Source organism: Primulina eburnea, chromosome 16 (assembly GCF_022965805.1).
Source record: "Primulina eburnea isolate SZY01 chromosome 16, ASM2296580v1, whole genome shotgun sequence".
In the NCBI taxonomy this organism is placed as follows: domain Eukaryota; kingdom Viridiplantae; phylum Streptophyta; class Magnoliopsida; order Lamiales; family Gesneriaceae; genus Primulina; species Primulina eburnea.
Genome location: NC_133116.1, coordinates 850,565 through 867,697, shown reverse-complemented (window position 1 = coordinate 867,697; position 17,133 = coordinate 850,565). Strand labels below are relative to the sequence as shown.

Sequence of the window (17,133 nt, the reverse complement as noted above, 5' to 3'; positions counted from 1 at the left end):
GCGTGGGTGGAGTATGTCGCTTCGTATTCCGATAATTCACAGCTTTTATTTGGTTGTTACGATAAGACATGGAACAGCTGACGAATATGCATTATATACAGCAGAGAAAGAACTGCAGAAAATAAAAAGGGCATGCAACCATTCAATTATACGACTGTTTCTTAACATTGTCAGTGATCGCTGCAAAGTTGTTTCCTTAATAATTATTGTCATGAATAGTTAAATGTCTTGTGCAGTTTCTCAATAGAACCACAGTCCGTGTGCAGTGCTGGTGTCTCTGCAGAAAGAAAAAATTTCTTTCATTCAGTATGTGGAAATTTGACATAATACGAGTTCTGTAGTTTTTGTGAAGATTTTGATCTCAGTATCAATAGGATATGAATCTAATAACCCCAAGGGATCTCTTTTACTCCTGTAGAAAATTGAAATCTTGATTCTTGTGGTGGAGAATGAATCGTGCCTGTGCGTATGAACTTTCCTTTTGAAAATCACAAGGCCATTCAGATTGTTCAGATACTTTAATCAGTGAGTGGGCCTCGGAATTTAATTTAGAAAGAAAACAACAAAACAGAGGCTGGCAACGGTACAGACAAAGAGACAAAAGTGGAAACTATGTTTGTACTAAAACTATCCAGCCCCTTTTATCCAGCAAATACCAATCTCAGCAGTACAACAAATAAAGAAGGGTTTTCATCAGCCTCCTTAGTTTGAGCGCCAAGGATCTTAAGTTGTCCTTGAATAAGATTTAAAAGATTAACGCAGAGTGCGTTTCTCTGGAGTCCAAGCCAGTTCCGAGTTTTTATACTAAGTATGGTTCTGAAATTTCGAAAAGTAAATAATCAAATAAGAGTTTCCAATCTTCATGCTAGATATTCCAACATGTTAAAAAGATCCACAAACCAGACTGTTAAAACTAGGAGGGTGCAAAAGACAGGTTACTTTATCTCAGCAGAAACAAATTTATCATATTGGCTATTTTCTGCTGTGCGATTTGTCGTATGAGAGATAAGATTAGGGTATGGCAGTGCTTTTTTTATTGTCCCAAAGAATTTAACCGCAGCCATTAAAACCCATTAAAGCTGAGAGATTGGATAAAAGGGACGGTTTTCCGCTAAATCTATGTTTGATCTCAAATACATCTGTCATGTCTCAGCATCACTATAGGACCTCGCATTTTAATGAAAATTCACAGTCAGGCGTTGTCTTGATCATCCAAAGTTTAAAATTTCATATCTAATGGTGAGAAACTACAGGGAGTAGGATAGAAAAATTATTTTTTTGAAACTTTTCCCTAGTGTGGGCATTGCCCTATGATAGGATTGATGGCTAATATTTGTCCATGCATATATAGGACCCACTTTTTTTTTTGAATTGTACTGTATAGCAAGATCTTACCGTTAAAATAAAACGAAATAGTGTCCACAATAGATAGGATCTCATCTACCCTCCTCCCTGCATGTTTACTTGTTTAAAAGCTATGATTCTTTTATCAAGTCCTGACAGAGGTCTGTTGATCAAGCTTTTATAGCTTACAGCTTGCTGATATAGTGTACCGTGGACATCAGGAAAAAAAGAAAGAAAGAAAAAGAAAATATTGCGGCATTAGAGAGAATCATTGCTTTCCTATGGAATGAACTAAAGTCTGAAAGAGGTATTTTTGTTCTTCACATTTTGCCAACCCGTTTCTTCACTTTCATATCCCAACGAATGTCTGCATTATTTTTCGTGCAAGTTTTCTGATCAAGATCCATATTATTTTCAAAACCAACAATAATCAAACTGCATAATCCTGTAAATGTTTGGAAATGGTATCAGAAGACTCGCCTTCAAACTCAAATCTGCATCAATTCTTATTTTCAAACTCCATGGCAGATTAAAATCAGTTTGAAAACCAGAATTTTGTTGCTTGTGGAACACAATCTTACTCTCTACCTTTAAACATTCAATCTCTTGATGAAAGAATGCCCAGACATGTAGACCTTCTCCATGCCCCACAATTATCAAATGAATCTGATTTAAGACATGGTACAAGGTCTGTGAATCTTCTTGAAACAACAGCATCCCACCAAGCTCAGGGGCTTTCACTTTCTTTAGGCTCGGTCATGGATCCCGGTTACATCATTTATAATAATGCCGGGCTCCACAGAACCGCAAGTGATTATTGTTTTGCTGGAACTGGATGTGCTTTTATCCCATCCGCTGCAATTGGAAGCTCAAAGTACCTGAAACCAGCTCAGACCCTCCTTGAAGAAATGGTTAATATTGGAAGCAAGGAAATTGATATTAGCAACAAGAAATATGTGGAGAAATTATCCCGCCGCAGCAAAAGTGGATCTTTCGGGTACAATGAAGAACTGTCTGAGAAACCTGGATCTTGTGTTCATCTTCTAAAGCTTCTTGCATTACTACAAGAGGTTAATACAACCTTTTAAGCATTTTTAGTCCGGCTAAAATTTAAACATCTTGGCCATTCCACGTGCCATATTCATGTGTTCAAGCTTGAACTGAAACATTCTTCAAAAAATTAATTGCATGATTTTTCTCCTTCGACAAGAAAGAGCTGACTTCTCAATCAAAGCTCAAAAGATCAACTATTTTATGCTGATATCGGCTGAAATTAGAGTTTGGTTCGTCTAGTTTGAACTTGATGTCGGGATATAGGAGCCAAAGCTCTAGTTATGACTTCAGTTAAAGAGCTTTTTAACAAATTATATTTCCTCTAAGGTCAACTATTTTATTTGCCTTGATTTTGTCTCAAATATGTAATAAAATAGATAATGTGCACAAACGTTCCAAACTAGTTTTTGTACACCTGTGGTAATCAACTCTAGCATTTGTATTACAGAGGGAGAACTTACATATAAATATAGTTAAAACTTTGGGACTAGTATATACCCTCCATTTTCTTATCCTTCTTCCATGAAACTAAGGTGGAGAGAAGATACGAGGAATACTATAATCATACGGAGGAATTGGTGTCAAGTTTTGAGGCAATAGCAGGGGTAGGAGCTGGAAAATCTTACACTGCTCTTGCTCTTCAAGCCATGTCCAAACACTTCTGCATCCTAAGAAACACAATATTGTCTCAAATCCGTGACACGAAACGTAAGATGGAAGTAGACATGCCAAGATTCAGTTCAAGATTAGGTCAACTAAGTCTGCTGGATCAAGAAAGTAGACATAACAGAACTACACTGCAGCAGCAGCTTGGAATTACGCAGAGTTGGAGGCTGATTCGGGGATTGCCGGAGAGCTCTGTGATGATTCTACGTGCCTGGCTTTTCGAACACTTCCTTCATCCGTAAGCATCTCAACACCTTAAATCTTGCACATCGAAAGTGACGTACATTTTCAGTGACAATATTTGTGAATAGTCTATATTTTTGTTTCCAGGTATCCTATTGATTCTGAAAAGCTTGTTTTGGCATCTCAGACGGGCCTGTCAAAGAACCAGGTGAACTCCTTTAAATTCCAATGGGACTTGTGCTCAGCTTTACATTGGGAAAATTTTAGCGGCTTATAGATTTTGCAATAAAAATCTCTGTTTTAAGTGCCTTTACCAGTTAGTGGTTAAAGTAGCTAAAATTCTGAGTAAAACGTGTTGATGATGGATCGATCTTTGTAATCTAATATAAGGAATTGTCTTGAAATGATTGTGGTTCAGGTTTCCAACTGGTTCATAAATGCCAGAGTCCGTCTGTGGAAGCCCATGATAGAACAAATGTACAAAGTGGAATTTGGTGACTCTTCCATTGAATCAGATGAATTGCTGACTTCTACAGCCGAGGGAACAGGGGATTTCTGTTGAATATATATATATATAACTTAATCTGTGTATTTGGTAAGTGTTAATAACTCGGATTCTAAGTTATACTCTGCCTCTGCCTACCATAGTGGTTAACTTGTCAAAAATTTGGCTCAATGAAAATTATTGTGTCACTGTTACAAATTATACAACATTTAAGTTAAAATGACAATACCATGATCAGATCAAAGAAGGTTATAGTGATTTATAAATTTTAAAAATTTCTATACAAATTTCAATTTTTTTTTTGTTTCGATTTAATAGATATAAATTAATTTGTAGTTATATATATTGGCCACATCGAAGAACTCCACAGAACATGGGTGACTTTCTTTCATGACATTCGTGGAGCAGGTGAAAATAAAACCAGAAACACTGTCTCAAAATTCAAACGCTAATGTCATTCAAACTACGTCTACGTGCAAATTGAAATGGTCGCATATTATCCATAACAGGTAATTTGAGGATTGGGTACATATATTAAGAGCAGTTAGTTAACATGATCAAATTTGACTATTTGAGCATTATAAAAATCAAGAAATGATGCACAAGAACTTCACCAAGAAACTTCGAAAATAAGTGACTTATTTACAATCCAACTTACCCGAAAATGGGTTGTCTCAAGTTAATAATTTCCAGCCTGATAGCGCTAGTTTTGATCTCTTGCTCAATGCCAGAAGGTTTTCTGAATTCGGGTTTCGGGAACTACTCGGGTCTTATACCCGAGTTCTACCAGTATTCAAGCCCACATGCTAATGAAATCATCATGTCTGTCTTGGAGAATGCTATTGCTGAAGATTCGAGAATGGCTGCTTCTTTGCTTAGACTCCATTTTCATGATTGCTTCGTGCAGGTACAAGCCTATATTACTGATCAAGATAAGGACTGCTTTCGTTTTCTCCTCCTCTTTTTTAATAATTTTTGGTACTAAATTTTATGCTTATATTTATTATAGTTGTAGGGGTGTGATGCATCGGTGTTGCTCGAAACTAAACTCGAACAAGTCTGCCCTCAGACTGTTTCATGTGCAGGCATTCTTGCTTTTGCTGCCTGGGATTCTACTGTTCTGGTAAGTTGATAAACATATATACAATCCTGGACAAGTTCAATCCAACATTATTTAGACAACCCATAAATATTGCTAAAAGAAGCTTGACAAATCACACAAAAATTTCAAGTTCAAAGTGACACGTGTAGGAACCTGCCTAACTTCAGGAGATAAAACTCTTATAATTCTATCATAATTTTCAAGGCATATGGCAATTAGGATTGGATCAACAGTTCTTTCGATATTATCCCATATAGACTAGCATTCTTACTTTGGCTTCAAAATGTTGATGCGGCTGCATGAATGTTATTGCTGGCATATATGTGAATCTAGTTCTTGTTCATCGCGCAGACCAGAGTGATGTTGCTAAAATCGGTGATGCTAACTGGGAGATCAGACCTTCACTGGTGGAGCTCGGATCGAAACTTCGAGGGATGGTTGAGAGGTCGGATCTTCACCCTGGGAGCTCAGCTAAGACACCTCGACATGCAGAAACACAAGAGAGAGTGTTAGAAGGGGGCCGGAAGGTTGTTCCGGCGTAGCCCCTCCGACGCTCAAGTCAGAGAATAGAAAATTTAGAGAGGAATGTGTGTGCTAAGAGAATGTGAAGTATGAATTGAATGAATAAAGAGTTAACGAAACCTGGTATTTATAGGTGAATCGTAGAGTCCTAGTTTTGGCAGGTTTAGATCCTCAGAATCTTCGGAAGATTTGTTGAGATCTTGTGCCAGATTTGATTAGATATCACGATAGATTTGATTAGATGGGCTTCACCTTTCTGGGCTTTGATCTCCTGTGGGCTACGCGTTTATCATCTGTGCAAAAGCTCACGTCGGTATGAGCCCGCTTGAAGATAGGAATTTATGGGAGCTCGGCTCGGGAGGTCGGCCGAGGATCCCCAATCGTCCTGATATCACCTTCTTGGAGCTCGGCTCGGCTTGGGAGGTCGGACATGTAGGTCGGCTCGGGAGCTCGGCCGACCTCTCTTGTCGTCGTAACTGCTGGCTTGGGAGGTCGGCTAGGGATGACCTCCCGGGATGACCTCCCGCGGATTATCGCAAATGCTTCTCTGAATGCTGAGCTTCCCTCGGGACGGGCTATCGAGAGCGGGCCGAGCCCATCCTCCATCCGAGGGTATCACAAGTCCCCCCCTTCAAGTCGAGCTGACGTTGTAGACCCAAAGCTCGTGGTTGTCTGAGCTCTCGGTAGCCCAGGATTGATCTGATTTTTAATGCCTCTTGGCTGTACTGAGCTTACTGTGTCCGAGTTACAAGATGATCTGACATTGTAGATCAGAGGCTCATGGTTGCATTTCTCAAGGACCTTTAGGTATGCTGAGCCTTGTGGTTTATTGTCGTGCTGATCTCGTGTGACAGTCTTGGTATGTCCTGACGTGAGGGGCTACAACTTTGAACTGAGCTCCGTAGCTGTTCTGGACTTAAGGTAACCCAGCTGATGGACGTTCTGAAGAATGAGATCTTTTAGCTGAGCTTAGAAGATTTCAATTATACCGATCTGAGGTAACTAGGTCCAGGTGCCTGCCATTCTTAGAAACTTTCAGCCGTGCTAATCTAAAATGACCAGGTTAGGGGGTGTTCTGACCCCCACAGAGCGAATTTTTTCAGCTGAGCTGAATCCTGATTTGTGCTGCACGGAACTGAACTGCTGGACAAAGTACCCCACGCTGACTAAGTATTTACCCCTGCTGAGCTGATCAAGAGCTGAGGTTCGCAGCTTATACCCTGGATGGTTCCCGAGCTATAAATGAAGCGTCGCTGCCACCTGTCCGTCAATAGTTGGCTTGCACGCTTGTCAAGACGATCCTAGCCGTCCACGTCGCCTGAAACCAACGGTCCGATCTCTTCAAGGTCCCTCTATAAATACTTATCCAGCCCCCACTCGATCATACTATTGCGTTTCCATTTCTTCACCTCGGCTCCGACCTTCCGAAAGAATTCTTTTCCAACTCCCTACTCCAACTCTCCCGATCTTTAATAGGTATTACTCTATGGCCTCCCCAAACCGTTCTTCCCTGTCGACCTCCGAGGGGATATTCCGAGAGGTGGATCAGTATGATCCCCTCATGGAGGTAGCCTCGGGGTCAGGTGGGTGTCCTGAGACTGTGGGGGTCAGCTCCCGCCTTGCTACTGGTGATGATGGCGCAGCCCTGGACCAGCTCAGTCTCAGTCACTCTCAAGAGCCAATCAGGACGTCTGATCCCTGGTTCGAGCTCCACCCGTCATGGTTGGATGCCTCAGATGAGCTTCGCATCCGAGCTCTTTCTCATGCCCCTACCGACTACGATTTTATCTTTCCTCACTCTGAAGAGAGGGCCAACAACCCTCCCTTGGGTTATTACACCTTTTACCAAGACCAATTGGATGCGGGGCTCCGATTTCCTCTTCCTCTTTTCTTCCAACAGCTCAGCAGCTTTTACCAAATTCACCTAGGTCAGTTCACCCCCAACGCCTTCCGTACATTATGTAATTATGTAGTCCTTTTCAAAGCCTTAGGTTATGAGGTCGACCCTATTTCTTTCTCCCATTTCTATCTCCCTAAGAGGTCAGAAGAGGGTCCTTTCTACTTCTCAGCTCGGCCGAACTGTCAATTTTTTGAAGGGGCCCCGAGCTCCAACAAACACTGGAAGAATCATTTCTTCTTTGTTCAGCCCTCCGACCAGTGGGACATCTGTTCCCAATGGAGGGTTTCCCTTCCTGAGCTTCCGTGCCCCATCTCGGGCTTCCGTAAGAGTGAAACTTTTCTGGGGCCCTTTGGGGCAATTAGGGGTCGGCGTTTCCATACTCCTACCCTCCTAGCCGAGGACCTCTTGTGTTACTATGGGCTCAGCTCGGCCAAAGTTACGCGTCAAGGCAACGAGGGTATGGAACCTAGCCCGACCTCCCCAGATCTTCCCAGCTCTTCTCACCTTCCTATTTCCATAATTATTATTATTATTTCTGTTGTTACTGATCTTTTATTTTTGTCTCAGCTGCCAGAGTCATGAATGCTCTTATTAAGAGGGCTGAGGCTCGAAGACAACAGAAGGCCAGCTCGAGTGGCGCGGGCAAAGGCAAGGAGGCCGTAGCTGAGGCCGTCACTGAGGTCACCGTCGTTTCTGTTGCCGAGACGCGCACGGTTCCTCCAACCTCTTCGAAGAAGCGTCGAGCTCCTGAGACCCCTCGTTCTCACGGACAGTCTGCAAGTAGCGGGGAGATCGAGCGCGTCCGAACTGAGGCTCGGCCCCTTCGGGAGGTGAGACCGTCTACCACCTCCCAAGTCCTCCGTTGTCGCTCGAATCTGTACGATATGTACCGGGAGGACCTGCGCATCGTCGGGTCAGGGCCGTCTCCCCTGGGCGGGGCTGTTCTCCGGGATATCGCTTCGAAGGCTGATGCCGAGTTCCTGGATGGGCTGGACTGGCCTGAGCTCGTCAGGAGGTCCACTAGCGCCAGTGCTGAGGTAATTTGGTTAAGATTAATTCCTTGTGCTATCTAAATTTGCCTAACATTTTTCTCATACAGGCCGCCCTTCTGAATGCTGAGGTGGCATTCCGGGCTAACAATTTCCGGAAGCAGTCCTCGAAGGATGCCAGGTCCTTCCAGACAACCTCTGCTGAGTTGGAGAGCAAACTTGCTGACCTAACGGAGGCTCTGCAGAAGGAACAAGCCAACTCCCAGAGGAGGGAGGCTGACATGAGGGAGGGCTTTGCCGCCGAGGCAAGGAAGCTGAAGAATGAGCTGCGCTTGGTTGAGGTTCGTCTAGATGCTGCTCAGGAGGAGGCGAAGGCTGTTAAGGAGGAACTTAACGTGGCTCAGCAGGAGATCGTTTCAGCCCGAGCTGACCTTGCCAATGGGACTGAGGTATTCAAAGAGACTTTCCTGAAGTCCGAGGAGTTTTGGGACGTCGTTGCTGAAAAGGCCCTTAACTTCATTTACGTAGGTTTTGATGGTGCAGTGGCCCAATTCAAAGATGCTGGCTATCCTCCAGAGGGGACCTCAGCTGACTTTCTGGATGCCAAGAAGGTTGTGGAGAACCTCCCCCCCGATGCTTGATCAGCGCAGTCTCCCCCTGTTTTGTACTTAGTTTGGACTGAATTTAACTTATACTTTATCGCATTCTTGTTGTCGTACCTTAGTTAAAGGCTAGTTAGTTGTAGGTCAGGTCAGAAATAACAAATTGATTATGCAGAGGGGTCGGCTGGGCTCTTAGAGCTCGGCCAAACCCTTAACAAAATAATAAATGATCACACCTTGAGAGGTGAGCTCGGCCTTGGGAGCTCGGCACGATACTTAACAAAATAATAATTGATCACGCCGTGAGAGGTGAGCTCGGCCTTAGGAGCTCGGCACGACAAAAAAACAAAATAATAAATGATCACGCCGTGAGAGGTGAGCTCGGCCTTGGGAGCTCGGCACAACGCTTAACAAAATAATAAATGATCACGCCGTGAGAGGTGAGCTCGGCCTTGGGAGATCGGCACGACACTTAACAAAATAATAAATGATAACGCCGTGAGAGGTGCGCTCGGCCTTGGGAGCTCGGCACGATCTTCCCGCTGAATGGTTGTAAATCGTAAAGTTCTCGCCGAGCTGAGGTTCGGGTACACATGCTTGGCATGATTCTGATGAGCTCTGGAGCTCCTGAGCCATCTTAGGGTGAAAACCCTTATACTTGGTGTAACCAAGATGAGGTGAGCTCTGGGCTCCTGAAATGAGATGAGCTCTGGGCTCCTGAACTGACTGAGGGCCAAAACCCTTATCATTATCATACTCGGCGTAACCAAGATGACGTGAGCTCTGGGCTCCTGAGATGAGATGAGCTCTGGTCTCCTGGCCTGACTGAGGGTGAAAACCCTTATCATTATCATACTTGGCGTAACCAGGATGAGGTGAGCTCTGGGCTCCTGAAATGAGATGAGCCCTGGTCTCCTGAACTGAGTGAGGGTGAAAACCCTTATCATTATCATACTTGGCGTAACCAAGATGAGGTGAGCTCTGGGCTCCTGAGATGAGATGAGCTCTGGGCTCCTGACCTGACTGAGGGTGAAAACCCTTATCATTATCATACTTGGCGTAACCAAGATGACGTGAGCTCTGGGCTCCTGAGATGAGATGAGCTCTGGGCTCCTGACCTGACTGAGGGTGAAAACCCTTATCATTATCATACTTGGCGTAACCAAGATGAGGTGAGCTCTGGGCTCCTGAAATGAGATGAGCTCTGGGCTCCTGAGATGAGATGAGCTCTGGGCTCCTGACCTGACTGAGGGTGAAAACCCTTATCATTATCATACTTGGCGTAACCAAGATGAGGTGAGCTCTGGGCTCCTGAAATGAGATGAGCTCTGGGCTCCTGAACTGACTGAGGGTGAAAACCCTTATCATTATCATACTTGGCGTAACCAAGATGAGGTGAGCTCTGGGCTCCTGAAATGAGATGAGCTCTGGGCTCCTGAGATGAGATGAGCTCTGGGCTCCTGACCTGACTGAGGGTGAAAACCCTTATCATTATCATACTTGGCGTAACCAAGATGAGGTGAGCTCTGGGCTCCTGAAATGAGATGAGCTCTGGGCTCCTGAACTGACTGAGGGTGAAAACCCTTATCATTATCATACTTGGCGTAACCAAGATGACGTGAGCTCTGGGCTCCTGAGGTGAGATGAGCTCTGGGCTCCCGAACTGACTGAGGGTGAAAACCCTTATCATTATCATACTTGGCGTAACCAAGATGAGGTGAGCTCTGGGCTCCTGAAATGAGATGAGCTCTGGGCTCCTGAGATGAGATGAGCTCTGGGCTCCTGACCTGACTGAGGGTGAAAACCCTTATCATTATCATACTTGGCGTAACCAAGATGAGGTGAGCTCTGGGCTCCTGAAATGAGATGAGCTCTGGGCTCCTGAACTGACTGAGGGTGAAAACCCTTATCTGCAATAATAATAATCTCTAACAAAAATGCATACTTTTATTAATGTATCTGAATAAAGCATCAAAACCCGACGTCCTTGCATTGAAAGTAAATGACATAAAAAAAAAAAAATTAATTAAAGCTTCTAACAATATCTAAGCATAATATTTGCGAAGGTGATAAGCATTCCATGGCCTCTTCAATTTCTTCCCTGTCCAGTCTTCTAAGTAATAGGCACCTGAGCTGAGCTTTTCCACCACTTTGAACGGTCCTTCCCATTTTGGATCGAGCTTTCCGACTTTCTCTTCCTGAACCTTCTTCCAAACTAGGTCTCCAACCTGGAAGCTCCTCTGAATGACCCTCTTATTGTAGGTTTGGGCTATGCGTCTCTTGTAAGCTTCCATCCTTATGGCCGCGGCTCCCCTCTTCTCTTCCACGAAATCTAGGTCCGCTGCACGCCTCTCATTGTTTTGCTCATCATAGAATGTTACGCGAGGTGTCTCTTCACCGATCTCCGTCGGAAGCACGGCTTCATTTCCATAGACTAGGCTGAAAGGCGTCTCCCCCGTGCCTATCTTGGGAGTAGTCCTGTATGACCAAAGCACGCTGGGGAGTTCCTCCACCCAATTACCTTTTGCGCTTCCAAGTCTGGTCTTCAGGCTCTGTACTAAGGACCTGTTGGTGACTTCTACTTGGCCATTGCACTGAGGGTAGGCCACCGAGGTGAAGTGCTGCTGGATCTTCATCTCTTTACACCAGGCTTGGATCCGACTTCCTTGAAATTGTCTTCCATTGTCGGATATTAACTTCCTCGGGACCCCAAACCTGCAGACAATGTTCTTCCAGAGAAATTTGAGTACCTCATTTTCAGTTATCTTAGCCAAGGCCTCAGCCTCCACCCATTTTGAAAAGTAATCTATGGCAACGAGCAAGAACTTTTTCTGAGCTGGGGCCGGGGGAAAAGGTCCCACAATATCAATCCCCCACTGATCAAACGGGCAGGCCGCCACAATACCCTTCATTAGTGCAGCCGGTTGATGCTGGAGCTTAGCATGACGCTGGCAGCTATTGCATGATATGACGATGGCTAGAGCATCTTTCAACATAGTGGGCCAGAAATACCCGGCCAAGAGTGCCTTCCGTGCTAGAAAGTAAGATCCCAAATGATTTCCGCAACAGCCCTCATGAATCTCCCTTAGCACATAGTTAGCTTGCTTGGGACCCAAGCACTTGAGAAGAGGTCGAGAGACTGATCTCTTGTAAAGATTCTCATTAATGAGTACAAATCGAAGGCTCCTTCGCTTCATCCTGTATGCCTTTTTTGGATCTGTGGGGAGCACTCCATCTCTCATGTAATCCAGTAACTCGGCGCGCCAGTCACCATCTTCGGGCTCGGGAGAGGGGTAGTACAGGGAAGGACTTAATTCTACTTGTACTACCACATCTCTAGATTTCCAACTGTGAAGTGAGCTTGCCAATTTTGCAAGGGCGTCAGCTCCTTCATTCTCCTCTCGAGGGATCTGCTTGAATACAAGTTCGGAAAAGAGCTCTTTAGCCGCCTCTACTGCCTTTACGTACTCCATCAATCTTTCATTCTTGATATCATAAGATCCATTCACTTGATGAGCCACCAACTGAGAATCAGAGAAAATGTGAACCCGGGCGGCCCCGACCTGCCGGGCTGCCCTTAGACCCGCTAGGACTGCCTCATATTCCGCTTCATTGTTGGATGCCCTGAAGTCCAGCCTCACAGCTAACTTTAGTTCATCCCCTTTCGGAGAGATCAATAATACACCAACACCACTGCCTTCATTGGTGGATGAACCATCCACATATATTTTCCAAAGATCTTCTATATCAACATGCAAAGTCTCAGCAAGAAAATCGGCCAGGGCTTGGGCCTTTATTGCGGTCCTGGGTCCATATTGAATGTCATATTCCCCTAGCTCGGTGGTCCATTTCACCAACCTTCCCGAGATATCAGCATGAGTCATTATCTTCCCGAGAGGGCTGTTGGTGAGGACCATAATGGGATGAGATAGGAAGTATGGCCTTAATCTTCGAGCTGTTGTGACCAAAGCTAGAGCAAGCTTCTCCACAGTTGTATATCTGAGCTCCGCTCCTTTGAGGGCATGAGAAATGTAATATACGGGACTCTGTTCGGTGCCTTCCTGTCTGATCAAGACCGAGCTGACAGCCATCTCAGTGGCCGAGAGATAAACATATAATGGTTCTCCTGAGGCTGGCTTGGCTAGTATGGGGAGCTCCGCCAAATACTTCTTTAGATCATCAAATGCTTTCCCGCATTCTTCATCCCACTCGAACTTCTTAGCTTTTCTGAGAACTCGGAAGAAAGGCAGACTTCGATGCGCCGCTCTTGAAATAAACCGCGATAAAGCTGCAATTCTCCCGGCCAGCTTCTGGACCTCCTGGAGATTCCCAGGAGGTGACATAGATTGAATAGCTTTCACCTTTTCAGGATTGGCCTCGATTCCCCTTTCTGTTACCATATATCCAAGGAATTTTCCACTCTTGACCCCGAAAGTGCATTTCTGGGGGTTCAGCTTTAGCCCATAGGATCTTAGAGTGGCAAAGGTTTCACGGAGGTCCTCCGTAAGGTCGGCTGAACTTTTGGATTTTATGAGAATGTCATCCACATAGACTTCCACGTTTCTCCCGACTTGAGCCGAGAAAACTTTGTCCATGAGCCTTTGGTAGGTGGCCCCAGCATTTTTTAACCCGAAAGGCATTACCACATAACAGAATGTCCCTTCGGAGGTGATGAAGCTCACTTTGTCTTGGTCTTCCTCTGCTAGTGGGATCTGATGGTATCCCTGATAAGCATCCATTAAACATAGGTACTGATGACCTGCTGTGGAGTCGACCAGCTGATCTATCCTCGGCAGAGGGTAACAATCTTTTGGACAGGCTTTGTTAAGATCTCTGAAATCGACACACATTCTCCATTTTCCAGAGCTCTTAGGGACCAGGACAACATTCGATAGCCACGTTGGGAAAAAGATCTCCTTAATGTGCCCTGCTCTAAGGAGCTCGTCTACCTGCTCTTTTATTACCTTGTCTTTCTCGGGACCAAAATGCCTTTTCTTCTGTTTGACTGGCCGAGCTTCAGGAATTATATTGAGACGGTGTTCCATTACCCTGGGGCTGATCCCCCGAAGCTCTTGGGAGGACCAAGCAAATACATCGAGATTAGTTTTCAAACAAGTCAGCAGATCATGCTTAGTTTCCGGGTCAAGATCAGGCGCCACCCTGACGCTCTGTTGGACCCCTATTTCTATTATTTCTGGCTCTTCTTCCGATGTGAGCTGAACCTCTTTTCGGGAGATCACCTTTGGTTGTGTCACAATCATCCCCACCTCGGTCCGAGATCTTTTGACTTCCTGTTTTACCTCATCTACATAGCAGCGGCGTGAGGACCTCTGGTCCCCGCAAACAACTCCCACTTGGTTACCCGTAGGATATTTCAGCTTTTGATGATAAGTGGAGCTCACAGCCCGGAAGTCAGCCAGGGCAGGTCGGCCAAGTATACCGTTGTAAGAAGAAGGGGCATCCACCACAGTAAAACAGGTCATTTTGGTGATGCGGTGCGGTCCCGTCCCTAAAGATAAGGGGAGCATGATTTGTCCAATAGTCTGGACCGCATGTCCTGTGAAGCCAAATAAAGGCGTAGAGATATGATCAAACTCGAAACCCTCCACCTTCATTTGGTCAAGGGTTCTTTTGAAGAGAATATTAACTGAGCTTCCAGTGTCGACAAAGATTCTTGCGACATCATAGTTGGCGACAGTAAGAGTGACTAATAAAGCGTCGTTATGAGGTGCCACAACACCTTTCAGGTCATCCGGCCCGAAGCCAATAATGGGGTCATCTTTGGGGGCAAGGTCCAACCCCAAACTCTCCAGTCTCCGCCCATGAGCTTTGCGAGCTCTGCCTGAATCCCCGTCGGTGGCACCACCAGTTATCATATGGATTATACCTCGGGTTGGGTCATTAGCAATCTGTTGGACCTGAGGCCCTTGTTGTCGCGGGGGGTTATCTCGACCCCCCTGGTTTGGTCGGTTCTCTCTAGGTGGTGGTCTTTGATTCGCCCCCGGAGGTCCCCAGCCTCTTCTATCGTCTTGGTATCTTCGTTCTGATCGGGCCAAGAGGTTCTTCATGTGAGGGTCTCTTTGCATGATTCTTTGGACCTCCTCCCCCAATCTCTGGCAATCATTCGTAATATGACCGTACTCTTGGTGGAACTCACAAAACTTATCTGAGGGAGGCAGACGCGGTCCCTTTTCAGCTTGTTTTGGGCGCTCTAGTTTCCTTCTTTCTTCACAAATTTGCATGGCTCTTTCCAAGCTCATGGCCAGTGGGGCATAAGGGAAGGGTCCAGGACCTCGGGCCCTTTCCTCCGTTCTTTCTGCAGGTCTCTTCCTGCTTAGCTCGACTTTTTCCTTTCCTTTGTCTTTATCTCCTGGTTTGCCCTCCGTGCGCCTCTGCCTCTGTGCGTCTTCGAGGTTTACATATTTATCAGCTCGGCTCAGGAGCTCATCATAGCTATGAGGGGGCTTTTTCACCAAGGAATTGAAGAACTGTCCTCCCCGGAGACCCTGAGTGAATGCGTTCACCAAGGTCTCCGTAGCTGCGGAGGGGACCTCCAAAGCTGCGCTGTTGAACCGTCTTATGAAATCCCTCAAAGAGTCCGTATCACCTTGTTTCACACTGAACAAACCGAGGGAGGTCTTCAGATGTCTCTTGCTAGTGGCGTATTGGTTCATAAAGACAGTACTGAACTCTCGGAAGCTGGTGACGGAACGAGGTGGCAACAGGTCGAACCACCTCTGAGCTGGTCCCACCAATGTGGTGAGGAAGACACGACATTTCACCCCGTCTGAGTACCGGTGGAGCAGGGCAGCATTGTTGAATCTTCCCAAGTGTTCTTCGGGGTCAGTACTCCCGTCATAATCTCTAACAGTGGGCTGACGAAAGTTGGGCGGGAGGTCCTCGTTCAGTATCTCCAGGGAGAGAGGACTCTCCCTGTCTTGCGGCGGAGGTCGGCCCCCCACTTGTCTGCTCAACCTCCTGATTTCATCCCAGACAGCGTCTAGGTGTCCAAGGGGAGGAGGGGGAGGTGGTTGCAATGGAGGTGATTGAGCTCGCTCTCGATGGAGGGCCTCATTTATAGATGTGTTGATCAACTGGGTCAGCTGTTCGAGGCTGAGAACAACTGCTTCTTCCCCCTGGGCACCTCCCCGGCCTCCCTGATTACCCCTCTGGCCTCCTTGGGCACCCCTAGGGCCTGTTCTTTTACCTGTTCGTCCTCACATGTCTACGTCTTTGCTCCGTTTTTCCCACAGACGGCGCCAATTGATGTTGCTAAAATCGGTGATGCTAACTGGGAGATCAGACCTTCACTGGTGGAGCTCGGATCGAAACTTCGAGGGATGGTTGAGAGGTCGGATCTTCACCCTGGGAGCTCAGCTAAGACACCTCGACATGCAGAAACACAAGAGAGAGTGTTAGAAGGGGGCCGGAAGGTTGTTCCGGCGTAGCCCCTCCGACGCTCAAGTCAGAGAATAGAAAATTTAGAGAGGAATGTGTGTGCTAAGAGAATGTGAAGTATGAATTGAATGAATAAAGAGTTAACGAAACCTGGTATTTATAGGTGAATCGTAGAGTCCTAGTTTTGGCAGGTTTAGATCCTCAGAATCTTCGGAAGATTTGTTGAGATCTTGTGCCAGATTTGATTAGATATCACGATAGATTTGATTAGATGGGCTTCACCTTTCTGGGCTTTGATCTCCTGTGGGCTACGCGTTTATCATCTGTGCAAAAGCTCACGTCGGTATGAGCCCGCTTGAAGATAGGAATTTATGGGAGCTCGGCTCGGGAGGTCGGCCGAGGATCCCCAATCGTCCTGATATCACCTTCTTGGAGCTCGGCTCGGCTTGGGAGGTCGGACATGTAGGTCGGCTCGGGAGCTCGGCCGACCTCTCTTGTCGTCGTAACTGCTGGCTTGGGAGGTCGGCTAGGGATGACCTCCCGGGATGACCTCCCGCGGATTATCGCAAATGCTTCTCTGAATGCTGAGCTTCCCTCGGGACGGGCTATCGAGAGCGGGCCGAGCCCATCCTCCATCCGAGGGTATCACAGAGAATAACATTTTGTTAACATGTAGGCACGTGGAGAGTGTTTTGGAAGGATAACTATCGAAGCCATGGCTTTTCAGCTCCCTGTATTGGTAAATTTCTGCTTGTCACCTGTCTCATATACAATTTCATTGGAATTCATTAAACTTGTATGCTTTGGAAGATGAAATCTCCATGTAGGTACGTACAATCTGGTCCCGACTCTAGAACAACTTGTCTGGG

The 17,133-nt window shown here is 45.9% G+C and overlaps 1 protein-coding gene across 1 annotated transcript; it reads left to right on the top strand.

Annotated features, from left to right (window-relative positions):
• Positions 1–1,559: 1,559 nt before the first annotated feature.
• On the top strand, positions 1,560–3,934 carry LOC140816695 (BEL1-like homeodomain protein 11). The gene is made up of 5 exons (XM_073176102.1): positions 1,560–1,651; positions 2,095–2,414; positions 2,931–3,301; positions 3,394–3,454; positions 3,665–3,934. Exons 2-5 carry the CDS (start codon positions 2,103–2,105, stop codon positions 3,806–3,808), a joined length of 888 nt encoding a protein of 295 aa, XP_073032203.1. The 5' UTR covers positions 1,560–1,651; positions 2,095–2,102; the 3' UTR covers positions 3,809–3,934.
• The last annotated feature ends 13,199 nt before the right edge of the window (positions 3,935–17,133 follow it).

Coding starts and splice junctions, on each gene's coding strand:
- LOC140816695 (XM_073176102.1), top strand. CDS start 2,103: ATGGATCCCGGTTACATCATTTATAATAATGCCGGGCTCCACAGAACC. Junction 3,302..3,393: donor TTCGAACACTTCCTTCATCC/GTAAGCATCTCA, acceptor TTTTGTTTCCAG/GTATCCTATTGATTCTGAAA. Junction 3,455..3,664: donor CGGGCCTGTCAAAGAACCAG/GTGAACTCCTTT, acceptor ATTGTGGTTCAG/GTTTCCAACTGGTTCATAAA.